We start from the raw sequence: 27,389 nt of genomic DNA, 5'->3' as shown, positions 1-27,389 counted from the left end.
GCACATCTGGGAAGAAATTATAGTAGGGTGGGAGAGTGGTGATAGTGAAACATTTCTAAATCATAAGGAACAATGGTGGATTTATGATTTGCAGACGTTAAGAACCAAAAGGATTAAATGCAGAGCTTGATTGGATGTCTCTTACATAATGGTACTAAGTAAGTCGAAATTTCGGTTCATAGACAACGGCGCGAAAGACAAAGGCGCGCCCGGACAATTGAGCGCAGCGCGGAGGCGCGCGCCGCTCTAAATTACTGTTTTTAGGGCTCCGACAGGGGGGCATGGGGGGGAACCCCCCCACTTTACTTAATAGACATCGCGCCAGCGTTATGGGGGGGTTGTAACCCTCCACATTTTACTGTAAACTTAACTTTTTCCCTAAAAACAGGGAAAAAGTGAAGTTTTCAGTAAAATGGGGGGGTTACAACCCCCCCACAACGCCCCCACAACGCGGCGCGATGTCTATTAAGTAAAGTGGGGGGTTCCCCCCCCCCGTCGGAGCCCTAAAAACAGTAATTTAGAGCAGCGCGTGCCTCCGCGCTGCGCTCAATTGTCTGGGCGTGCCTTTGTCCCGGCGCGCTTTTGACCTGACACCGAAATTTCAGCGTTTGGATGGGTTGTGTTAGTGAATGAAACCTTTATGGATGACAGCCATGTTATTGAGATTATTTTTGAAAGAATATTTCAACAGCGTTTGATTGAATGCATTTCATATTACATCATTAATAAGTTGAAGTTTTAGTGCTATCAATGGATTCTCTCAATGGATGCTGTGGATGAATGAAACCCTATGGGTGAATGCCACGTCACTTATGACGCTGTTTTATCAGCATTTTAGTGGCGTCTTGAACGCTGTGTGGCAATGTTGCAAAGGATTGGTGACATGAAGAAAGTATGGATTAATGACTTTGAGTGAGGGTTCCTTTTATCAAGTCGCACTAGCGGGGTTAGCGCGTCAGACATTTCATCATGTGCTAACCCCCGCGTCCGGCTAAAAAACTAAGGCCTGCTCAATGCAGGCGTTAGCGGCTAGCGCGGCAGGCGGTTTAACGCGCGTTAAACCCCTACCGCAGCTTGATAAAAGGACCCCAGTGTTTTAGAAGTTATCTTTACACAAAAAGTTAGTTTAAATTTCATTTTGTACCTACTGTATATTATACACCGCCCACATATATATATATATATGTGCGTGTGTTTCTTTGTAGAAGACCAAGCTTTGACACATATTTTATTAGCAAAACATGCAAGTTGGCTATGGGTCTGAACATCAATTAACAAAGATAAGTGCTATGATTCAGAAAAATGTGGTGGTGTTTTTTTTAAAAAAAGGAATTTGAGATATTCACAAAGATAGATATATATAATGTTGAGCCGATGAGGAAGCTTAGTGATGAAAACTCGAGCAACAGAGTTGTTTGTTTGAGTGCCGCTTCTGAAGGCTCTTTGAAAGAGTTTTTCTTAGTTTAAAGTATATATTTGGTTAAATCTGCACTGCTGCTTTATTATTTTTTTGTAATGCAAGGGCAGCACTGTTTGTTTTCAATACCACGAAAAAGAAACAAATATCTCCAGAGACTTTTGCAATTAGTCAGAGATTATAACAATTGCACACATTTGGAATATCTCCGTGGAAATACAAATAACTTTTTTATTTTGTCAGTTATGAGTTGCTGCATGCCAATTATTAGCACCGATTGAGCCTATTAATTTAAGACCCCTTTTATGAAGCCATGTTAGGCTTTTTTATTGCTGGCTGCAGGAATGTTAGCTCCGATGCTCATAGGAAGTCTATAAATATCGGAGCTTTTGCCGCCACAGCCGGCAATAAAAAAGCCTAACGTGGCTTCATAAAAGGGGTCCTAAATTAATAGGCTTAATCAGTGCCGATAATTGGCACGCAGCAGCTCATAATTGACATTAATTGAATGTTAGGCACATAAGAATTGCCATACGGGGATAGACCAAAGGTCAATCAAACCCAGTATCCTGTTTCCAACAGTACATACCATCATGTCATTGCATGTGGCCTAAAATGTGGAAAAAAATAATTTATAAAAGTACCCCGAGAGGCTACTTGTATAACAAGGTGACTAGATTAATAGGACAAGAAGGGGTCTTATTTCATAAAACTACACAGGTGCCTGTGTGTCTTTATAACATATGAGCACATGCTTCCTTATATGGAAACATGACTCCCAGTGGTGCCATTTTCAGTGATGGCACAAAAAAGGGCAGGAATGATTGGGGACTGCTCTTGCCTTAGCAGACACTAGATCACTACATAAGGACCAACTCGGGGAAATATTTTTTTCACTCAGAGAATAGTTAAGCTCTGGAACACATAAGAGCAGTTAATGTAGATGGTTTTTTAAAAATGTTTGGACAAATTCCTACTATAGAGGTATCAACTCTAAAAGGCTCATGAGTAGTCAACACATGCCAATCCTTCACATCAATCTGCCAATGTACAGTTTTTTACATGGATACTCCTTTTACATAGTAAATGACGGTAGATAAAGACCTGAATGGTCCTTCCAGTCTTCCCAACCATACATGCTCCATAAATTAATCATTTAATTTAAATGATCCTTTTTCTTAGATATTACTATTGCTGCTGCTGCTGGGTCAGACCAGTGGTCCATCATGCCCAGCAGTCTGCTCACGCGGCGGCCCCCAGGTCAAAGACCAGTGCTCTAAAATGAGTCCAACCTCACCTGTGAACGTCCCAGTTTAGCAGGAACTTGTCCAGCTTAGTCTTGAAACCCTGGAGGGTGTTTTCCCCTACAACAGACTCCGGAAGAGCGTTCCAGCTCTCCACCACTCTCTGGGTGAAGAAGAACTTCCTTAAGTTTGTACAGAATCTATCCCCTTTCAACTTTAGAGAGTGCCCTTTCGTTCTCCCTACCTTGGAGAGTGTGAACGGTCTTTCTTTATCTACTAAGTCTATTCCCTTCATATTTTGAAAGTTTCAATCATGTCTCCTCTGTCTCCTCTTTTCAAGGGAGAAGAGGCCCAGTTTCTCCAATCTCTCACTGTATGGCAACTTGTCCAGCCCCTTAACCATTTTAGTCACTCTTCTCTTGACCTTTTCGAGAAGTACCATGTTTTTCTTCATGTAACATAAGAACATAAGCAGTGCTTCTGCTGGGTCAGACCAGAGGTCCATCATGCCCAGCAGTCCGCTCACGCGGCGGCCCATCAGGTCCCGGACCTGTATAGTAATCCTCTATCTATACCCTTCTATCCCCTTTTCCTTCAGGAAATCATCTAATCCCTTCTTGAACCCCAATACCGTACTATGTCCTATCACACCCTCTGGAAGCGCATTCCAGGTGTCTACCACCCTTTGGGTGAAGAGGAACTTCCTAGCATTGGTTCTAAATTTTTCTGAATGCCTCTCATTCTTGTAGTTTGCGAAAGTTTGAAGAATCTGTCCCTCTCCACTTTCTCTATGCCCTTCATGATCGTGTAAGTCTCTTTATCCCAGGACAAGCAGGCAGCATATTCTTGACTGATGGGTGACGGCACCGACGGAGCCCCGGTACGGACAATTTTAGAGTGATTGCACTCTAAGAACTTGGAAAGTTCTAGTAGGCCGCACCGCGCACGCGCGAGTGCCTTCCCGCCCGACAGAGGCGCGCGGTCCCCAGTTTCTTAGTTTCCGCGGAGCTAAGAAGACGCGTTTCTTTCAACGGCCGTTGAAAGAGTTTTTTGTAATCTTCCCGCTCGCGTAAACCCCTTTTGGAAATAAAGTTTTCTTTATTTCTCTTCTTTTCTTTAGTTTAAAAAAAAAAAAAAAACTTTCGTTTTTTTCTTCATTTCTTTCGCTTCGCCCCGGCGGGGCCTGTTGCCATCATCGAGGCCTCGGCCTTCGATTTGGCAGAAGCCGTTTTCACTTTCATGCCCCCTCAACCCGGGTTTAAAAAGTGCCAGCGGTGTGCTCGACCAATTTCACTGACAGACCCGCACAACTGGTGTCTGCAGTGTCTTGGTCCTGACCATCGAGCGTCCACCTGCACCCGCTGTGCGACTTTAAAGAAGAGAACTCTAAAAAATCGCCAGATCCAACAGCGATTGTTATTCGGCGCCGAGATGTCTGATTCCGCAGCACCGGCACCGACATCGGCCCCATCTCAGTCGGCACCTACTTCGTCGACACCGCGCGATACCGCGCCGGCGTCGCACCCTACAGGTAAGCCGGCTAAGAAGCCTTCCCCGTTGGAGCGTCCTCCGGTCTCAGTAGCAGCGAGTCCAGTCCTGCCGACCTCGAGGCGTCCACGGAAGCGCTCCGCTTCTATTGAGGTGAGCCCCTCGACATCGGGGTCCTCATCCTCGGAGCGTAGAGCAGCACCACAGGTACCGCAGAAGAAAAAAGCGATACCGGTGCCTTCGATGGATGAGCGAATTGCTGCTGTCCTGCAAGTGCAACTTAAGGAGCAGTTGCAACAACTCCTTCCCGCACTTTTGACACCGAGCCTTCCAGTCCCGGTCCGGTCTGAGCCACCGGTACCGACAGTGGAGCGCCCTCTTTTATCGGCATCCACTTTGTCGGTACCGGGTCACACTACCTCCTCGACTTCGATGCCAATCTTAGCACCGGAACCGAGAGCTCATCACCAGGCGGTGCAGACCTCGGTACCAACACAGCAGGTTACGTCTCCTGGTACCGTATCTATGAGGTCGGGTAAGTCGGCGCGCAAAACCCGACACCTGGAACCCTCCACGCCGGAGTCTCGAGATCGTGGCTCTCAGATTCGGGACCCTGATTTATGGGGTGATTCTGAAGAGCCCTTTCTTTCTGAAGGTGAGTGTTCCTCTGATGAAGAGGATCAACTTGTTGTTGATCCCTCTTCTAAACATGATTCCACATCTTTTACTTCTTTCTTAAAAGAGATGTGTGAATCTCTTTCTATTCCCTTGGAGGCTGAATCAAAGAAATCCAAGGCATTCCTTGATGCTCTGGACTTTGACCAGCCTCCAAGGGAATTTCTCAAACTCCCTCTCCATGACATCTTACGAGAGACTTTCTATAAAAATTTAGAGACTCCCCTGACTGTACCAGGAGCTCCTCGTAAATTGGATTCCTTATACAAGGTTATACCTATTCCTGGTTTTGACAAACCTCAGCTCCCGCATGAGTCTCTTTTGGTAGAATCCACCCTTAAGAAATCAGCGGGAGCTAGTGTGTATGCCTCAGTCCCTCCTGGCAGAGAAGGAAAAGCCATGGACAAATTTGGCAAACGTTTATATCAGAATGCCATGTTAGCCAATAGGTCAGGGAACTACGCTTTTCATTTTTCATTTTATTTAAAGCACCTCATTCAAAACATGGCTGCTTTTGAAAAGTACCTCCCTGACCGCAAGAAATCTGCATTTCATGCCTGTTCTTCCTCCCTTCTCCAGTTACGCAAGTTCCTAGTTCGGTCAATTTATGACACTTTTGAATTGACTTCTAGGGCCACGGCTATGTCTGTTGCCATGCGTCGGTTGGCATGGCTCAGAGTCTCAGAGCTCGATGTAAATCATCAGGACCGCCTAGCAAATGCTCCCTGCTTGGGTGATGAGCTCTTCGGAGAGTCCATGGATTCCACTACACAAAAGCTGTCTGCCCATGAGACTCGGTGGGATACTCTCCTGAAGACTAAGAAAAAGACTCCACCTGCTCGGCCTTTTCGCCAACAATCTGCCTACCAACGCCGCTATGCTGCCTGTCCCTTGCCACCGGCTACTCAACAGCCTAGACGTCAGTGTCAGCAACAGCGACAAATACCTCGGCCAGCCCAGCAGCAACAGGTGAAGCCTCCTCCACCACAAAACTCTACTCAACCCTTTTGACGTGGTTCTCCAAAGCATAGCCAGTATTCCACCATCTGCCAATCTCCCTCGACCCATAGGAGGACGTCTGTCTTGTTTCACCAGCCGTTGGGAGAACATCACATCGGATCAGTGGATCCTCAACATCATCCGCCACGGCTACTCTCTCAACTTTCAGACACGTCCTGCACAAAGTCTGCCAAGAGAGTCTGCTTTGAACACCTCTCAGTCTTCTCTCCTTCTTCAGGAGGTTCAATCCCTCCTCCTCCTGAACGCCATAGAGGAAGTTCCTCTAGATCAGAAGGGGCAGGGATTCTACTCCCGTTATTTTCTGGTCCCCCCCCAAAAAAAAAAAAACAGGGGATCTCAGACCCATCCTAGATCTTCACGATCTCAACAAATGCTTGGTCAAGGAGAAATTCAAGATGCTTTCTCTGGCAACTCTTTATCCTCTTCTCCATCAAAGCGACTGGCTATGCTCCCTCGATCTCAAAGAGGCATACACTCACATTCCGGTCAATCTGGCCTCCAGACAGTACCTCCGCTTCATGATCAATCATTGTCATTACCAATACAAGGTGCTGCCCTTCGGTCTTGCCTCCTCTCCAAGAGTGTTCACCAAATGTCTGATTGTGGTGGCTGCCTTTCTATGCTCTCACCACCTTCAAGTCTTTCCTTATCTGGACGATTGGTTAATCAAGGCCAATTCATCTCAAACAGTGCTCCTGGCCACCAACCAAACCATCCTGTTTCTACAGCTTCTGGGGTTCGAGATCAATCTACCCAAATCTCATCTCATCCCCACTCAGAGACTTCAATTCATTGGAGCTGTGCTGGACACAGTCCTCATGAGAGCATTCCTGCCGTCCAACCGTCTTCAAACTCTTCAATCTCTATGTCAGCAGGTGCTTCCACAACGTTCCATCTCTGCCAAGCAAATGATGATACTCTTGGGTCACATGGCCTCCACAGTTCATGTCACACCCCTCGTACGTCTTCACCTGCGCACTCCTCAATGGACCCTAGCTACCCAGTGGTCCCAAGCGACGGATCCTTGCTCACGATACATATCTGTGACATCATCTCTTCGTCAGTCTCTACAATGGTGGTTGATATCCTCAAATCTTTCCAGAGGTCTTCTGTTTCATCTACCTCCTCATCAACTTGTCATCACCACCGACGCCTCCCCTTATGCCTGGGGAGCTCATTTGAACGAATTCCAAACTCAAGGACTTTGGACAGCCCAGGAAATGAAACATCACATCAATTTCCTGGAACTCAGAGCGATGTTTTATGCCCTCAAGGCCTTCCAACATCTTCTCTTTCCTCAGGTCCTCCTGCTGTGCACAGACAATCAAGTTGCGATGTACTACATCAACAAGCAGGGTGGGACAGGCTCTCGCCTCTTGTGCCAGGAAGCCCAGAAGATTTGGGCTTGGGCCACAGATCACCAACTATTCCTGAAAGCTATCTACATTCAGGGAGAACAGAATTCCTTAGCGGACAAGCTCAGCAGAATTCTCCAGCCTCACGAGTGGACACTCGATCCTTTAACTCTTCAGTCCATCTTCGCTCAGTGGGGCACTCCTCAGATAGACCTCTTTGCAGCTCCTCACAATCACCAGCTGCCCCTATTCTGCTCCAGACTCTACTCCCCTCACCGTCTGGCAGCGGATGCATTTCTCCTCGATTGGTCCAATCTGTTCCTGTACGCTTTCCCTCCTCTGCCTCTCATGTTATGAACCTTGTTCAAGCTCAAGAGGGAATGAGCCACCATGATTTTGATTGCTCCACGGTGGCCCAGGCAACATTGGTTCTCCCTTCTACTTCAACTCAGTTCCAGGGAGCCTTTCCTTCTTCCACTGTTTCCTTCTCTGCTTACGCAACATCAGGAGACCCTTTTGCATCCCAACCTTCCGTCTCTGCACCTGACAGCTTGGTTTCTCTCGGGCTGACTTCTCATGATACTCTTTTGTCTCAGCCCGTTCGTTCCATTCTGGATGCCTCCAGGAAACCGGCCACTCTGCAATGTTACCATCAGAAGTGGACACAGTTTTCTTCCTGGTGTCTTCTTCATCATCATGATCCCACTTCCCTTGCAGTGGAGACCTTATTAGATTATCTTCTTTCTTTGTCTGACTCTGGCCTCAAGTCTACTTCCATCAGAGTCCACCTCAGTGCTATTGCTGCTTTTCATGAGCCAGTTCATGGAAAACTTCTCTCGGCTCATCCCTTGGTGTCCAGATTCATGCGGGGTCTTTTCAATGTGAAACCACCTCTCAAAGCCCCTCCGGTAATCTGGGATCTCAATGTGGTTCTTTCCGCCTTAATGAAGCCTCCTTTTGAACCTTTGGCTACCGCTCCTTTCAAGTTTCTCACTTGGAAGGTACTTTTCCTTATTGCTCTTATCTCTGCCAGGAGGGTCAGTGAGCTACATGCACTAGTTGCTGATCCACCTTTTACAGTCTTTCATCATGACAGGTGGTTCTGCGTACACATCCAAAGTTTCTCCCTAAGGTTGTCTCGGAATTCCATCTCAACCAATCCATTGTTCTGCCTGTCTTCTTTCCGAAACCTCACTCTCATTCTGGAGAACAAGCTCTGCATACTTTGGACTGTAAGCGGGCTCTGGCTTACTATTTAGAGCGTACTAAGTCCCACAGATCAGCTCCCCAACTCTTTCTGTCCTTTGATCCAAATAAATTGGGACGTCCTGTTTCTAAACGTACGTTGTCTAATTGGCTGGCAGCGTGCATTTCTTTCTGTTATGCTCAGACCGGACTGACACTGGAAGGTTCTGTCACGGCCCATAGAGTTCGAGCTATGGCAGCATCTGTGGCTTTCCTCCGCTCCACGCCTATTGAGGAAATCTGCAAGGCTGCTACTTGGTCCTCAGTTCATACTTTTACATCTCATTATTGTCTGGATGCTTTCTCCAGACGGGATGGACACTTCGGCCAATCTGTTTTGCAAAATTTGTTTTCCTAATGGCCAACCTTCCCACCATCCCTCTTTTTGTTAGCTTGGAGGTCACCCATCAGTCAAGAATATGCTGCCTGCTTGTCCTGGGATAAAGCACAGTTACTTACCGTAACAGGTGTTATCCAGGGACAGCAGGCAGATATTCTTGCGTCCCACCCACCTCCCCGGGTTGGCTTCTTAGCTGGCTTATCCTAACTGGGGACCGCGTGCCTCTGTCGGGCGGGAAGGCACTCGCGCGTGCGCGGTGCGGCCTACTAGAACTTTCCAAGTTCTTAGAGTGCAATCACTCTAAAATTGTCCGTACCGGGGCTCCGTCGGTGCCGTCACCCATCAGTCAAGAATATCTGCCTGCTGTCCCTGGATAACACCTGTTACGGTAAGTAACTGTGCTATCATGTCCCCTCTTAAGTCTCCGCTTGTCCAGGGAAAAGAGCACAAGTTTCTCCAATCTTCCAGCGTATGAAAGGTTTTCCATACCTTTTATCAGTCGTGTCGGTCTCCTCTGAACCCTCTCGAGTATCGCCATATCCTTCTTAAGGTACAACAACCAATACTGGACGCAGTACTCCAGATGCGGGCACACCATCATCCGATACAACGGCAGGATAACATCCTTCGTTCTGGTTGTGATACCCTTCTTGATAATACCTAGCAATCTGTTCGCCTTCTTAGACGCCGCTGCGCACTGTGCTGACAGCTTCATTGTTTTGTCCACCAGTCCTTTGCTAGGCTACTTTCATCCATTGCCAGCCCTCCCATCGTATAGCTGTACATCAGGTTTCTGTTTCCTACATGCAAGACCTTACATTTCTCTACATTAAACTTCATCTGCCATCTCATCGCTCACTCTTCTAATTTGTTCAGTTCCTTTAATAAATCCTTACAGTCCTCTTTAGTCCCAACTCCACTAAATAGTTTGGTGTTGTCTGCAAATTTTATTACTTCACATTTCATCCCTATTTCTAGATCATTTATAAATAATAATAACAACAGTTTATATACCAAAGGACCGTGAAGTTCTGTGCGGTTTACAAAGATTAAAAGAGGTACAAATAGATTGAGCTTAACATGGTGGAAGCTAGAGATTAACAGCTCAAGGGAACAGTTATTGAGGAGAAAGAGTTGTACGGGTCAGCTACCTAGATATTTCAGGAACAGATATGTTCCATAGGTAGTAGGCAGAACACCACTCATGACCCTCCTCCAGTCTGAGTAGTGGCCCTTCACTCCTACCCTTTGCTTTCTACCCGCCAACCAATTTTTGATCCATCTGTGTACTTCTCCTTCCACCCCATGGTTCTTCAGTTTCCGTAGTAGGCGTTCAGGCCAGTGAGTCTCACATCAATAGTGAGCAAACTAATGAAAACTCTAATCAAACACCAATTGGATACGATCCTGAATGAGGAGAACCTACGGGATCCCCGTCAATATGGATTTACTAAGGGGAGATCCTGCCAATCCAACCTGATCAGCTTCTTTGACTTGGTGACGGGAAGCTAGATGTTGGGGAGTCCCTGGACATTGTATACCTGGACTTTAGCAAAGCATTCGATAGCGTACCTCACCGCAGGTTGCTAAGCAAGATGAGTTCTATAGGATTGGGCGACACATTGACGAAATGGGTTGGGAACTGGCTTGGAGGTAGGCTTCAAAGGGTAATGGTGAACGGCACCCCCTCTGAAATAATGGAGGTGATCAGTGGAGTGCCCCAGGGCTCGGACCTGGGCCCGATACTATTCAATATCTTTATAAGGGACTTGGCAGAAGGGCTCCGTGGTAAAATAACATTATTCGCAGATGACACCAAACTAAGCAATGTAGTGGGCAAAAGCACAATGGATAAAAATTTGATGCCTGAAAATATGATGCATGATCTACTCTTACTGGAGAGCTGGTCTAAGACATGGCAACTCAGCTTCAATGCCAAAAAATGCAAAATTATGCACCTGGGTAGCCAAAATCCATGCAGGACTTATACCCTTAATGGCGAGATCCTAACAAGGACAGTAGCAGAACGAGACTTAGGGGTGATCGTCAGTGAGGACATGAAGCCTGCCAATCAAGTGGAGCAAGCTTCATCCAACGCAAGGCAAATCATAGGTTGCATACGCAGGAGTTTCATCAGCCGTAAGCCTGAAGTCATTATGCCATTGTATAGATCCATGGTGAGGCCCCACCTGGAATACTGTGTGCAATTCTGGAGGCCACATTACCGTAAGGATGTGCTAAGACTGGAGTCGGTCCAGAGAATGGCCACCCGGATGGTCTCGGGACTTAAGGATCTCCCGTACGAAGAACGGTTAGATAAATTACAGCTATACTCGCTCGAGGAGCGCAGAGAGAGGGGAGACATGATCGAGACGTTCAAGTATCTCACGGGTCGCATGATGGCGGAGGAGGATATCTTCTTTTTCAAGGGTCCCACGGCAACAAGAGGGCATCCGTGGAAAATCAAAGGCGGGAAACTGCGCGGTGACACCAGGAAATTCTTTTTCACTGAAAGGGTGGTTGATCGCTGGAATGGTCTTCCACTTCAGGTGATTGAGGCCAGCAGCGTGCCTGATTTTATGGCCAAATGGGATCGACACGTGGGATCTATTCACAAGGTAAAGGTAGGGGAGGGTCATTAAGGTGGGCAGACTGGATGGGCCTTGGCCCTTATCTGCCGTCTACTTCTTTTTTTTTTTTAGTTCAATTTATTTATTGAATAATGAAGAAAAGGAAAAAATGTACATCATGTAACAAAAACAGAGTACAGAAATTGGCAGAGAATATCATAATATTGCGCTGTCTATTTCTATGTTTCTATGTTACCTTGTCGAAGGATTTTTTGGAAATCTAAGTATACGATGTCTATGGGGTCCCCTTTGTCCATCCGTTTGTTTATTGCTGTCTGTGACATGTTGCCTAAGGTGATTGCCTCCTTATTGCAGACATATGTACCTGGTCACTCTTTGAGATCGCAAGTTAGAGACCTCTTGGTTGTTCCCCCACTTCATTCGGTCACTAAAGTTGTAAATTAATCCTGAATGTTTCAAGTGGCTGGACCTTCATTATGGAATTCAATTCCAGATTCCATTCGTCTAATTTCTGACTTTTTGGTATTCCAGAAAAGTTTGAAAGCTTATTTTTTTCCAATTGGCCTTTTCAAGACTGGCTAATATGTAATTTGGCAGTTATTTGGCTTTATTTTTAGGGCCCTGGTTTCAGCTTGTAAGCTGTATTTTATGTGTGTTGAGTTTTGTTTTAATTATGCATGTATCGTTGTTTCCCACATAGATGCTGGATATGCAGGTTATAAATGTTTTAAATAAATATTATGCATGTTATTAAAGGAGCTTTTTTCAATTAAGATTATCCAGAGTGCAACCTATGATGCCTGTTACTGATTTCCGAACTGTGGTACAAGGTATTGGACTTCTGTAATTCACTGTTGATGGATACTTGAGATTATGTTGGGACAAAATGTCTTAAAAAGCAACTAAAAGTCTTTTTATTTGTTAAGGCTTTTTATCACCTTAATATTGTGAAAACTATTTTACTTTGTTCCTTTCATCTAGCTGCCCCCTATGCCTGGAATAAATTACCTGAGTTTGTCCATCAAGCCCCTTCCCTTGTTTAAAAGCAGACCCTTTTTATATACAGTAGCTTTCAATCCTTAACGCTACACTTCTGCCCTCCAACCCAGCCTGCTGATTAACCATTCCCCTGTTTGTCTTTGAGAATCAGAGCTGAGATTGTGATGTCATAATGCCTCATTCCACCAATAAGAGCCAACCTCATCAGTGATGTCACTATGCACAACCTACCTAAACAACCGTCTCGTCCAAACTACATCAACCACACATAGGAAAACCCACACTCCATTCACACACCCTCCAATCAAAGTCAAACAGAAAAAACTATATGATGGCCTCCTAGCCACACAAGCAGCAAAACTCAACAACCAAATCTTCAATCAATTAATTATGACCTCAGACTACAAAGCATTCAGAAAAGAAATAAAGACTTTACTCTTCAAGAAATTCCTGCAAACGACTTAATACCGCTAGCTCCTTACCAATTCCCAATACCACTCCCCAATACCTTCCCAATTCCCCAAAGCAACCTCTACTCTTCATCTCCTCTAGAAATTACCAGATATCTTCTTCATGTAATACCTTTTTTGTAATTCTTTTGTAATCTGCCTTGAACCGCAAGGCATTGGTAGAATAGAAATCTCTAACGTAATGTAATGGCTTGATTGTCCTGTACTCCTCTCTGCCCTCCAACCCAGCCAGTAGATTAACCATTCCCCTTAACTGTATCCATGATGTCCTGTTTGTCTGTTTTGCCTGTTTAGATTGTAAGCTCTTTCGAGCAGGGACTGTTTTCTTATTCTTCGTGACTGTGTGCAGCACTGCGTGCGTCTGCTAGCACTATAGAAATAATTAATAGTAGTAGTAAAAGGACTTGTATGATACTGTTTTGTTATGTTTGTATGTATCTAAATATGTATATTTTATTGTTATCCACTTAGGGGTCCTTTTACTAAGGTGCACTAGCCGTTTTAGCGCGCGATAAACGCTAATGCGTCCATAGACGATAATGGAGGCGTTAGCGTTTAGCGTACGCTAAAATGGCTAGGGCACCTTAGTAAAAGGACACCTTAGTTTTTAAGTGGAGAAGAAATTTTTAAAATAAATAATTTATCTGTATACCCATGTGGATTAATATAATAAAAAGGCTCTCCTAAATCGAATTATGTAAGAACATAAGAACATAAGAAGTTGCCTCCACTGAGGCAGACCAGAGGTCCATCTTGCCCAGCGGTCCGCACCCGCGGCGGCCCATCAGGCCTAATTGCCTGAACAGTGCCCCTGTCTAATTTTTCTACAGCCTCTAATCCTCTCCCTATAACCTACCTCTACTCCTATCTGTACCCCTCAATCCCTTTGTCCTCCAGGTACCTATCCAAACCTTCTTTGAAGCCCTGTAGCTTGCTCCTGCTTATCACATCCTCCGGTAGCGCGTTCCATGTATCCACCACCCTCTGTGTGAAAAAAAACTTCCTGGCGTTTGTTCTAAACCTTCCCCCCTTCAATTTCTCTGAGTGCCCCCTTGTACTTGTGGTTCCCCTTAATTTAAAAAATCTGTCCCTGTATACTCTTTCTATGCCCTTCATGATCTTGAAGGTTTCTATCATGTCCCCTCTAAGTCTCCGCTTTTCCAGGGAGAAAAGCCCCAGCTTTTTCAGTCTGTCAGTATATGAGAGTTCCTCCATACCCTTTATTAGCTTAGTTGCTCTTTTCTGGACTCTCTCAAGTACCGCCATGTCCTTCTTGAGGTACGGTGACCAGTACTGGACGCAGTACTCCAGGTGCGGGCGCACCATTGCACGGTACAGTGGCAGGATGACTTCCTTCGTCCTGGACGTGATACCCTTCTTAATGATGCCCAACATTTTGTTTGCCTTCCTTGAGGCTGTGGCGCACTGCGCCAACGCCTTCAATGATGTGTCTACCATCACTCCCAGGTCTCTTTCAAGGTTACTCAACCCTAGCGGTGATCCCCCCATTTTGTAAGTAAACATCGGGTTCTTTTTCCCTACATGCATTTCCCTATACAGCTAGGAGCTAAGCAGCACTGGTATCTTTAGCCTGTGCTGGTCAGCAGTCTGTGTAGATTCATCGCCACTCACTACAGAGATAATAGTGCTGAATATACACGTATGTGTATTTTTCTAAACACCACAACCAGCATTTTAGAAAAACACTTGCAAATCCCAGATCCCAACCTATAGGATCTCTGTTGGTGAAGCATTCTGCCTAACTCTGGCATTTCTAAAACAATATCAAAATATTGTTAGGCTTCTAATGCTCTCGTTTTCCAAAAATTTTTATTTTTTTCCACATTGTACCAGCTTTGGCCCTGTCATTTAAGTAGTCTTGACTATATCGTCAGAGTTACTTACAACTGTTCCCACCACCCCCCCACGAAAAAAAATCTCACATCCCCTAAATTTTGGCATGTGCTCAAAAAGAGAGTATGCCGTGTATTTGGAAATGTGTGCGATGACCGCATCAAAGACAGCATTTCATTTGGCTGTGAAGGAAACAGCAGATTAAATATCTTGCTCATCGTGTAGGTATTGGGAGTTAGCCAGAAACCTTTCTACATTTAATAAATCACATCAGAGTCTTTGAGCAGACCTCCAGAATTTGGCATTACGATCAAATTCCCCTTTTGTGGTCTTTCTTGTAAGCTTGTTAGTGCAAATTTTCTTTATCAGGTTTTTTTTTTTTTTTTGTTGCTCTTGATTTGGCGCTTACCTCCTGCTCCTTTTGGCTTTCAGTTCCATCAGAACCAGTATCTCTTGGGCTGCAGTGCATAAGAACATAAGAATAGCCTTACTGGGCCAGCCCAATGGTCCATCAAGCCCAGTAGTCCAGTGGCCAATCCAGGTCCTTTGTACCTGGCCAAAACTCAAAGAGTATCAACATTCCATGCTACCAATCCAGGACAAGCAGTGGCTTCCCCCATGTCTTTCTCAATAACAGACTATGGACTTTTTATCCAGGAACTTGTCCAAACCTTTCTTAAAACCAGCTACGCTATCCGCTCTTACCACATCCTCTGGCAACGCGTTCCAGAGATGATGCGGTATATAAACTTAAGGTTTAGATTAGATTAGATTAGATTAACTATTCTCTGAGTGAAAAAATATTTCCTCCTATTGGTTTTTAAAAATTTCCCTGTAACTTCATTGAGTGTCCCATAGTCTTTGTAATTTTTGACGGAGTGAAAAATCAATCCACTTGTACCTTTCTACTCCACTCAGGATTTGTAGACTTCAATTATATCTCCCCTCAGACATCTATTTTCCAAGCTGAAAAGCCCTCACATTTTTAGTCTTTCCTCATACGACAGGAGTTCTATCCCCTTTATCATCTTGTTCGCTCTTCTTTGAACCTTTTCTAGTGCCGCTATATCTTTCTTGAGATAAGGAGACCAGAATTGAGCACAGTATTCCAGATGAGGTCGCACCATGGAGCCTTCATTTGTTTATTTCTCTTGCACTTAGCTCACACCTTTTTTAGGGTTACCAGATTTTCCGTTTAGAAAATCCAGACTTAAACCCTGGCCTAAATTTCTAATAACCTCTGAACTGTAGCCACGACCTTGCTTTCTTTCTCTGGGCGCCCCACCAGGGAGTCCACAAACCAGTCCATTAAGAGTTGGGTGAATTTGAGCTTGTAACCGCTCTGAATGATCTCCAGAACCCAACGGTCTAATGAGATTTGTGCCTAGGTCTCCACATACTCCAGAACTGACCCCTATCTTCAGGAAAACGGCTCTGGACCTGGCGGCATTGTGCTTTCTTGGAGGCTGAAACAGGACAATAACTGGAAGCTTGATTCCACCTGGGTTCTGAGAATCTCTGTCTTGATTCCTGGTAGGATCTTTGAGAGGAGGCTCCTCCTGAGTACTACCAAAAGTACCTGGAACCATAAAAATTAGATTGCCCAGAGCTTCTCAAGGTTTGCAATCTGCTATCAAGCAGAGGTTTTGACAAACAACCTGCCACGTTGCCATGAGATCATCCAGTCCCTTTTTGAACCACTTTTGTCCCTTGAAAGGAATTCTGCAGAGGATAGCCGTGGAAATGGAATCTCCCTCCCATTGCCTGATCCAGGGCATTCTGCAGACAGAGATAGAATAAGCCGAGACTTTGCTTATGTCTCTGATGATGTCATAGAGATCATCGGCCCCATAATCCACTCCTGATAATAGAAGCTAGGGCAAAAGTTCACCCTCCACCAGCGTAAGCCCCCATAACCTGGTATGACAGGCATGTGTCACAAAGGAAACTTTTGCAGCTGCTTTGATTCCCAAAGCTAGCACTTCAAATTTTCTTTTAAGAATCACTTCCATGCTTTGATCCTGCATATCCTTTAATACCACACCTCCCTAACTAGGTAGGGACATGCATTTGGTTACCTGTGCTACCATGGAATTCACCTAGGTTGAGTGAATATCTGCTGACATTCCTGTGCCATCGGATACAACCGAGCCATTGTCTTGGCTATCTTCAGGGACCCTTCAGGACCATCCCAATGCTCTGTGACTAATACACTAAATGCTAAGAAGCCCATTTTATTCCACTGGGCTTCTTAGCATCTAGAGCATGCAAAATCAGTTTGTGCATCTTAGTAAAACAACCCTGAGGCTCCTGTTTAGTAAGGGCCCCTTTTATCAAACCGTGGTAGAGGGTTTTACTGTGGGCTGGCGAGGCAAACACTTCAACGCGGTAAAACCCTCTACCACGGTTTGATAAAAGGGGATCTTAGCTGTTTAGTGTGGGAATTACATACATTAATGCCACATTAACATTTTGCACATGCTAATTGCCACACCCCAAAATAGCAGTTTTTGCATTAGCATTAGCAGTTAATACAGAGGTTGCTATCACAAATTAACTACCATGTTTCCCCGAAAATAAGACCTAGCATGATTTTTAAAGGTGCTCCTAATATATGTCCTACCCCCAAAATAAGCCCTAGTTAGATCAACCCCCAAAGCCCTTCCCAAATGTCCCCGACACTCCCCGACTCAATCCCTCACAATAGTGCTGCCCAATTCGCCGGCGGCAGAGCTTTCTCCTCCCTCATGTGCAGCATCTTTCCTCCCCTCTCACCCATTCACCCATCCCCCGCCAGGGCCTTCTCTCTGCCACATCACTAATGATATCATTAGTGATGCAGCATGGGGAAAGCCACAAAGCAGCCTATTCAGAGTGCTTCCGCCGCTACTGTTTGGAGCGGAGGTATGTTGGTCTCGCGGTGGGAGGGTTGGTGGGAAAGATGTTGCACATGGGGGGAAGAAAGGACAGAGGAAGAATTGGGGTAGAGGAGAGGAAGGGAGAGATGATTGTTGTACATGAAAAAAATAAATCAACCCTGAAAATAACCTCTACTGTAGTTTTTGGAAACTCAGTATTAACATGTCAAGTAATATAGTGCAGTTAACTACACCACAAAACCTGTAGCTAATTGCTATCCAACTAATCACCCCTTCTTTGTTACCTCCCATACTAAATGCCTCTGCTCTGACTTATCGAACACCGCAGTATGTTATCACCGCCGTATGTAATACTACTGTATGAACTCCGCTATATATATGTAACTTACAGCAAATGTAACTTCTCTGCAATTTGTAACCTAGCTGAAAAATAACTTCACCGTAAATGTAGCGTCACTGAAAATGTAAATGTTGCTATACCAAAAAAAAGAAAAATTGTAACTTCACTGTAAATGTACAGTCTCTTCATCTGTTAACCGCATAGAACTTCCATGGTAATACGGTATACAAAAATAAAGTTGTTATTATTATTATTTTCCTTCAAAAATACTGGGAATACCTCTAGCATTTATTGCAGAGGATTTGCACCTAATGTGCCTTAACTTTTGTTGTTAATGTGCTTTACATGCAAAACCTTAGTGCACTTTAGCATTAAAGAAGAGGGTTTTTTGTTTTTGCTTTTCCTACCTTGATATTGTGTTTTGTAATCCACTTAAGGACAGTACCTTAGCATGGAACAGTCTTCCAGAAGAGGTGGTGGAGACAGAGACTGTGTCTGAATTCAAAAGGGCCTGAGATAGGCACGTTAGATCTCTCAGAGAGAGAAAGAGATAATGGTTACAGCGGATGGGCAGACTAGATGGGCCATTTGGCCTTTATCTGCCATCGTGTTTCTATGTTTCTATTCGTGGAATATAAATGTTTTACATGTATAGACTGCATAGTGTCATAGATATCTCTTTAGCTGAATTGTTTGTTTTTGGATGAATTGCTTCAGTCCTTCCAAAGACTGTTGCATTGTTTTAGAAATGTTCATAGATCCCTCACTATTGAATTGTAAGAGACTAACCTCCTCTTTTACGAAGCTGCGTTAGGCTTTTTTTTATCACCGGCTGTGGTGATATTAGCTCTGACGCCAAAGAATTCCTATGAACGTCAGCGCTAATACTGCCTCGGCCGGCGATAAAAAAAACCTAATGCAGCTTCGTAAAAGGGGGTAAAGGCACTAGATTTTCATTACTATCTACAACGGAGAGATAAAAATTGAAAAGTGCATTCAATTATACATTTTCTGTCCTTCACCCACAGTACCTAGGGATGGACTAAAATGTCATGTGGCATTTGAAGAAATGAGAGCAAATTACATCAAAGAACTTCGGAAGATTGTGACAAAAGGACCTAACAGCACGGGGCAAAGCTGGCAGCGGTTCTACCAACTGACAAAGCTTCTGGACTCCATGCACGATGTAAGTATAGTAAGATCGTAGGTGCCAGCTTTATGGGTGCTTTTGCAAACTCCATTACTGTGACCAGGGAACATTCACTTGTGTTGAGTTTAGCATCCCCAATCATTTTGATTGAAATGTTGACTTTTATGGCAAAGATGAGCTCAAAGTGCAGTGTTATATGCAAATAGGCAACTATACTGTGGGAGGAATTGAGCCTTTGAGGACTTGAACAAGAAGGCTGCCAAATGAAAGGCAGGTTGTTTTTGTTTTTCTTTTTTTTTGTTCAAAATATTTCATTGATTTTATGTGAGTAAAAGAAAATATAATAGAGCTATGCTCACGAAGAAGCACAGAACAGACAATGGTAACACTAGTCGAGTATATCGAATTACGAAAAGAGAGTGTTATGCATAGGCAAAATCAAAATAAGTGAGTTATACAGCCAATCCAAGAGTTAAAAGTATGAGCAGGCAATATAGTATTGCATAAGGAGAATTACAATATTACAAAGGAAACAAAGTAAGTTAAAAAGAGGTACATCATTGAGGAAAAGGATATGCACATAATCAGGAAGATCAAGCAGAAAGTGTAAACAAGAAACATTGCAAGAAGATCAAATCATCAATTAAGCAATCAAGTGGTCGAAAAAGTAGTTAATCAAAGGTCAGAATTACAATGATCTACTAGAATAGATCATATTTTGTTTTATGAGGACAGCGAGTTATGGCGTTCAGCGATATGACGTTCAAATTTAATATGCAGACACACAGAGTTCCACCAATGAGTGAAATCAAGTTTTGTGGAGTCTTTCCAATTCTGGAATATAATCTGAATAGCAATAAATAGTAAGATTGTTAAGAAGCGGTCATGGTGTAAGGATAAATGTGTAGTAAAGGTTAATGAGCCAGTAATTAACACAACAAATGAAAAGGGGTCAGAAATATTAAAAAGTTTGGTAAGCACACACCAAATGGAGGTCCAAAAGGCCATAATATGGGGGCAATCATATAGCATATGACGCAGGGAGCCATCCGGGAGTTTACAAGTCCAACAGCAGCTGTCAGAAGACCTTGTCAGTTTGGCCGTTTTACTAGGAGTCCAAAAGGCTCTATGATAAAGGAATAATGTTGATTGCATATGTGAAGCTGATCTAAGAGACTTTATCAATCGAGGCCAAAGAGTCATCCAAGTATGGATAGTGAATGGTGATTGTAAATGTTGGTCCCATTTGGTTAAGGAATCAGGAAGTGGTTGGTAACATTTAGATTGAATGAACTTGTACCATTTGAAGGATTGTCCTTTAGTTAAGGTGAAGGAGAGTATCATGTTATGTAAATCCGGAAGAGAGTGTAAAGAAGAAAGAGAAGAGAAAGTCGTCTTGAGACAATGATGTAGTTGAATCCAATGAAAGTATTGAGAAGGAGAGATATGAAATTTGGCCATAAGGTCAGAGAAGGATATCCATTTGTTCGCAGAGACAATGTGATCAAGGTTCCAGACTCCTCGATGTTGCCACGATTTCCATACCACTACTTCTTTATTAATTTTAATTTTGGGATTGTTCCAAAGCTGGGCTAGAAGCGAGTCCGCCCATTTTTTATCCGAGATGGAGTCTATATGATTGATTGTTTGCCAAGTACTAAGCAGAATGGGATTCAATTTGACTGAGGTAGGGAGAGGTAAGGCAGGCGCATTGTGAAGGTAGAAGAGATCCACAAAGGAATGTTCCAGATGTAGCCAAGTGGAAGGTATAGAAGAAGAATCGTTATTTAGCCAAAGAGAACCTTGCGACATCAAGAAGGCTATATGATAATCATGAAAGCTGGGAAAATTGACACCTCCTTGGTCACGAGGGCATTTTAGTTTGCGTAATGCGATGTGGGATTGTTTACCATTCCACAAAAAGTCTGCCAGAAGTTTTTCAATGTGAGAGTAAACCGAATGGGGAAAGAGAACAGGAAGCATACTGAGAATATAATTTATCTTGGGGGTGATCATCATGCAATCTGCCCCACCATGAGAGGTTGAGGGGAGACCATCTATTTGTACATGTTTGAATGATGGAGAAGATGAAGTTGGAATTTAGTTGTAAGGTGGATTCAAGAGAAGGTCCAAAATATAGGCCAAGATATTTAATTTTGGTGGGAGACCAGATGAAGCCATAAGTGGAAGAATCGGTTTGAATATCAATACAATTTAAAGGTAAAATTTCAGATTTAGAGATGTTTAATTTATAGCCTGAAATGATGGAAAAGAGGCGAATTTGTTCCAGAACGTAGATGAGGGAGTTAGGATTGATGTAGAGGAGGACATCATCAGCATACGCAGAGAGCTTGACTGAGAAGGAGCCAGATTGGAAATCCAATTTTACCTGAAGAGACACTGATAAACATGCAGAAGAAAGCTTTCATTATAAAAATAAAAAAAAAGCTTTCATGTCACTTTCATTTGAACTTCTAAGAAGAGAAATACTTTCATGATCTTGGGTGACAATAGAGACCCCTAGGGTACTAATATTAGGACATGCGTGGAATGGCTCATTCATAAGTCACAGTCCTAGAGTTTGGGAAAACTAATTTGTCAAGATTGGGGAATACCTGAAGGAGTCATTTGGGGGAAGTAGAAAAACAGTTGACAAAACCTGAAAGGATTTATTTTAAAAGCAGTAAACCTTTTTGTTAGGATAGACAATTTTATTTAATTTAAAAATGTATATATATATCACCTAAAAGTCTAGACAGTTTAACATACAAAGTATTTAAAAAAACAATACATCTTCTATCTAATAAAAATTGCTGCTACCCATACTTCTGTCCATATTACATTACATTACATTACGGATTTCTATTCCGCCTATACATTGCAGTTCAAGGCGGATTACAAAAGATTTTACTGGACATTTTCCAGTGAAGATGCAATTTTTTTTTTTTGACAGAGGAGAGATAGCTGGATAGATTCCTAAGGGGATTTAGGGGTTGGATAATAAAATGACAGTGCCGAACTGTGTGATATAGACAAAGAGAATATAGTTAGAGTAGGTAAGATTACCATCTATTTTAGGGGCCTGTTTGCTTGGAAGGTATTTAGGTGGGTTATTTGGGGAAGTAATATCTTGAGGTAGGTGAAGAAGGGTTAAGATATTTGGATGAATTTTTTGAAAAGCAGGGTTTTGATTTCTTTTCGGAATGTTTTGAAGTCGTCTGATGTTGTCAGCAGATTGGAGATGGAATGGTTGAGTTTTGCTGCTTGTGTCGCCAGAAGGTTGTCAAACATTTTCTTGCGTAGTGTGCCTTTGAGTGGGGGAAAGGCAAAAGGGTTTGGAGTTCTTATGTGTCTTGAGGTGGAGATCTGGTTTAAGCGGTTGTTTAGGTAGGAAGGGGAAGAGCCGTGTAACGCTTTGAATAATAGGCAGTGGAATTTGAATTGAATTTGTGCTTGTATGGGTAACCAGTGGGAGTCTAAGAAGGCAGTTGTTATGTGATCATATTTTCTGAGTGAGTAGATCAGTCTGAGGGCGGTGTTTTGTATGGTCTGGAGTCTTTTTATCATGGTGGCTGGACAAGGAAGGTAGAGGGAGTTACAGTAGTCCAGCAGACCTAAGACTAGGGATTGGACAATTAGTCTGAATTGTGCTGGGTTGAAGAATTTTCTGATTTTACGTAGATTTCTCATGGTTAGAAAAGCTTCCTGGGTCGTCTTGTTGATTTGGGACTGCATTGTGCAACATCTGTCTATTGTAACTCCTAGGAGTTTTAGTTCGGGTTGTATTGGGTATTTGGTGTTTTTTGATTTTCAGTTCTGTGATGGTAGGCGTTTTGGCCTGTTCGAGCAAGAGGAATTTTGTTTTTTCTGAGTTTAGCTTTAGTTTGTGATCCATCATCCATTTTTCTACTGTATCTAAGGTTGTTTCCAGCTTTGTTGTGGTGGTAGTATCTGATGGGTCGAAGGGGAGGAGTATGGTGATGTCGTCTGTGTAGCTGAAGGATGTGACATTTAGGTTATCTAGAGTGGTTCCTAGGTAGGAGAGGAAGAGGTTGAAGAGCATAGGTGAGAGTGGTGATCCTTGTGGAACTCCGCAGGGGTTTGCCCATGGCTCTGATTTGATATCATTGTACTTTACCCTGTAGGTTCTTGATTTGAGGAACCCTTGAAACCAATTGTAGACCTTGCCTGAGATCCCTATGGTGTCGAGTATTTGTAGTAATAAGGTGTGGTCAACTAGGTCAAATGCTGAGGAGAGGTCAAGTTGTATTAACATCATCTTTTTTTCCCTTACTGATGTGTTGCCGGGCTGTATCTAGAAGTGAGACAAGTAGTGTTTCTGTACTATGGTTAGTTCGAAATCCTGATTGTGAGGGGTGGAGTAAGTTATGTTTTTCCAGGTAGTTAGTGAGGTATTGAGCTACTAGACCTTCTATTATTTTAACGTATATTGGTATTGAAGCGATAGGTCTGTAGTTGGCGGGGCTATCTATTGGGCCTTTGTGATCTTTCATGATTGGGATGATTAAGATCTCTCCTAGGTCCTGTGGGAATTGGCCTTCTGTCAATGTGGTTTGAATCCATAGCATGAAGTTGGTTTTGAATGTGATGGAGGCGTTTGATAACAGATAGGTGGGGCAATTATTTAGGTCGCTGGAGGCATGGCTTTATTTATTGTATAGTCGGTTCATATCCGACCAAAGTAGAATTGGGAAGTTGGACCAGCTTCTGTCTGCAACAATGGCTTCCCCTGTTGATGGTTTTGTTGTTATCTTTTCGAGATGGGTGTGTGTGTTGATGAATGCGGTTCTGATGTTGGTGATCTTGTTTTTGAAATGGTCTGCTAGGTGGATTGCTGTAGGTGGGTGGATTCCTTGAGTGGCAAGGTAAGGTTTGGTATCGGTGAGGTTCTTTACTAGGTTGAATAGCTTTTTTGTGTCTGGGGTTTTTGTGCCTATCATTTTGGAGTAGTAGGTTTTCCGTTTATCCTTGAGTTTGGTTTTGTATTGGTTAATTTGATTTCTCCATGCTGTTTTAGAGTGTTCTGAGCTCTTATTTTTTTTCCAGTCTCTTTCAAGTTGTCTGCAGAGCTTTTTTTCTTGGAGAATTTCGGAGTCGAACCATTTATCAGAAGGTCTGCATATTTTAAATTTTAGTTTTTCTGGGGCTAGCTCATTCAGGATGGTTATGGTTCGCCATTGGGATGTAAATTCGTTGGGGGTATGTTGTTGATGGCGTGGTCTGCTTTATCCCAGAATGTGGAGGGTTCGATTTTTTGGCGTGCTTTGAAGGAAGTTTTTTTTGGAGGTTGCTTGTTAATGCTTTGAGGCCAGTTGATGTTAAAGGTGTATTTATAGTGATCTGACCAGAGGGAGGGGTGCCAGGTCCCATTTGAGATATGGATTTCGGGTTTGTGAGGGTGTTGGGTCATGTAAGCAGCGACATCTAGTTGGTGGCCTTTTTCGTGTGTGGGTTGGGGGTTGAGGATCTGGTAGTTCAGTGCTTTGAGGTATGAGAGAAAATTTATTACTTGATTAGAGGTGTGATCTTCTAGATGGAGGTTTATGTCTCCTAGGAGTAGGTTATGAGGTGATGTTATGGAGTTCTGGTAAATGAATTCTTCGAGAGCTTGTTTGTTTTCATTCCATTTTCCTGGTGTTGAGTAACAGAAGATGCATGTTAATGTTCCTATGAGAGAATCATCGGATAGTTGACAGGCTAGGAGATCTAGGTGGGGGGTGGAGTGTTTGTCTAGGGTCTTTATATTAATGTTGTTTTTGAGTATGATGGCTAGACCTCCACCACGTTTTTTTTTTCTGCAGATCAGTTCTATTTTGTAATCTGTTGGGCAGAGTTCTGTGATGGTGGGATCGGATTCCGAGGTTAGCCAGGTTTCGGATAGGAATAGGCAGCTTAGTTGTTTTTTAATTATCCAGTCCTTAATAAGGTCTGCTTTTGTGCTTATTGATCTGATGTACATATATGCACAGGATAATGAGGTGTTGTGTGTTTGGGAAGTGGGTGAGAGGTTTGGGTGGAGGAGATTTTCTTTGGTTTGTGGATGATAGTTGTGGTATGCTGATTTTGGTTTTGGGGGTGGTCTTTTTCCCCAGCTGGTTGGTATGCTGATATGGTTGAGTGAGGAGCAGTCTATCAAGTTTCTGGGCGAGTATAGTTTTCTGGTAGGTAGAGGGAACCTAAGGGATTCTGTTAAGGTTGGGATAGAGGATGTATGATATCCTTCTGTTATTCTGTTGGTTAGGAGTAGGAAGAGCAGTAGATGTAGGAGTACGCTTGTAGAAAAATTGGGGGGCATAGTGAATTTTTTGTAGGGTGCAGGAGAATCTGCAGATTGGTGTTTGGTGTGAGGTGTGAGATTCTGAGAGGTGAAGGGAGGTTGGGGAGGAGGGGGCGTTTTTCTTCCCCTCTGTTCTGTTGCGTCTGTAACCCTCAGTAGTGAGTTCAGAGTTGGGTAAGTGCTATCAATGTTATGTAGGGATAAGGAGAACTAACAATGGGATATAAGAGTATCAGCTATAGCAGTTTGTCTATTCTTGTCTGGTTATTTTGGAGATAGACAGTACTATCAACTTATCAGGCTATATGAAGACATACAGGTTATTATGGAGATTGACAGTACTATCAACTTATCAGGCTATATGAAGACATACAGGTTATTATGGAGATAAACAGTACTATCAACTTATCAGGTTATATGGAAGACATACAGGTTATTATGGAGATAAACAGAACTATCAACTTATCAGGCTATTTGGAAGGAATATAGAATTTGCAGATACTGTCAAAAATCTACAGGATTGTCAGCATTGATAGGTGCAGTATATAGAGGTTGATTTTAGTGGATTGAAGTACTTATAACGTTTTGTCGCTTCAACAAGTGTCGCTTCACAAAGGCGCGCACTAAGGCGCACGCGCCGTTGCGCCGAACGGCTGAGCGCCGTTGGTGCTGCTCTCTTTTAAGGAGAAGGCCCCCACTGGTCTCGGGGGGGGGGGCGGACACGGCTCAACGCCCCTGCAGGATCGGCCTCCTGCCTCGTTTCCTGCCTGCTTGCTGAAAGCAAGTGAAAAATACAAGCAGCTTCCGTGCTGCTCTCTTTTAAACCACATTCTCAAAAATTCATAGCACAGCAGACATGTATGTCTTCATAGCCTCGCCACACGCACAGAATACGACAACATCACTACACATTAACAATCTAAACTACCCCATTCAACCAACGATGAAGATCCTAGGAGTAATACTAGACCAAGGCCTAACCATGAAAGACCACATAGACTCCTTAATCAAAAGAGGGTTCTTCACTCTCTGGAAACTTAAGTCCATTAAGGCGTACTTCCACACTTCAGCTTTCAGAATGCTAGTACAATCCCTAATACTAAACCACCTGGACTATTGCAACATCACCCATCTGACGATCCCCCAGAAGCAAATGCAAAGACTACAACTGATACAAAATGCAGCAGTCAGGATGATTTTCGGGCTGAAGAAGTCCGATCACATAACCCCTTCTTACCGACTCCTACACTGGCTGCCGATGGAGGCGCGCACAAAGTTCAAGCTAGGATGTCTCTGCTTCAAAGTATTAAATGGTCTAGCCCCAAAATACATTACAGATCTCTTCTCATTCCCAACCAACAGACACGAAAGAAAAACACACATGAAATTTGTCTCCCCACCGGCTAGAGGGTGCAAATATAAGAGACACCATCAACAACTGCTATCATATCAAGCAGCCATATGGGGTAAAGACCTAGAAAAACTAATTGCACATACAAACAACTATGAAGAATTCAGGAAACACCTAAAAACTTACCTGTTCTTGAAATACCTAGGCAACGAACCGGAACATCAACCCCCCTCGTAACATCATCACATAACTAAACTGCAAACTGTTAACCCCAACCCCTAATCACTAACTACGAACACTCTATTCAATTCACAGAATATTTCTACTTCTGTGCAAACAGCTTGGCACTTCCTGGCCTTGCAACACACAAACTGTTGTTAACATTATTAAAATTATCAGATATAGACTGCTTTACTCTTTAACTCATTGTACGTAAAGTTTCTCTTTATTGTATTGAGATGTACACTGCTAAACTCTTTAATTCATTGTACGTAAAGTTTCTCTTTATTGTATTTACATTTTCTTTTATTGTATTCACAGTTTCTTTTATTGTAAACCGCCTAGAAGTCGCAAGATAGCTGGCGGTATATAAAAATAAAGTTATTATTATTATTATTATATAAACCATGAGAAACAAATAGAGCCCCCTAGAAAATATATCTATGGTTTCATG

The 27,389-nt window shown here is 43.3% G+C and overlaps 1 protein-coding gene across 6 annotated transcripts in view; it reads left to right on the top strand.

Moving 5' to 3' along the window:
- Positions 1–27,389, top strand: part of NR3C2 (nuclear receptor subfamily 3 group C member 2) — a 545,520-nt gene that overhangs the window by 468,137 nt on the left and 49,994 nt on the right. For all 6 annotated transcript variants that reach the window (XM_033940500.1, XM_033940480.1, XM_033940464.1 and 3 more), the window contains one exon: positions 18,946–19,103. In XM_033940500.1, coding sequence (XP_033796391.1) covers positions 18,946–19,103 — 158 coding nt within the window. The remainder of the gene's footprint in view (positions 1–18,945; positions 19,104–27,389) is intronic.

The sequence above is a fragment of the Geotrypetes seraphini genome, chromosome 1, assembly GCF_902459505.1.
Source record: "Geotrypetes seraphini chromosome 1, aGeoSer1.1, whole genome shotgun sequence".
NCBI classification, from domain to species: domain Eukaryota; kingdom Metazoa; phylum Chordata; class Amphibia; order Gymnophiona; family Dermophiidae; genus Geotrypetes; species Geotrypetes seraphini.
The sequence above is the reverse complement of the archived record's forward strand: the minus strand, read 5'-3'. Positions and strand labels throughout refer to the sequence as shown.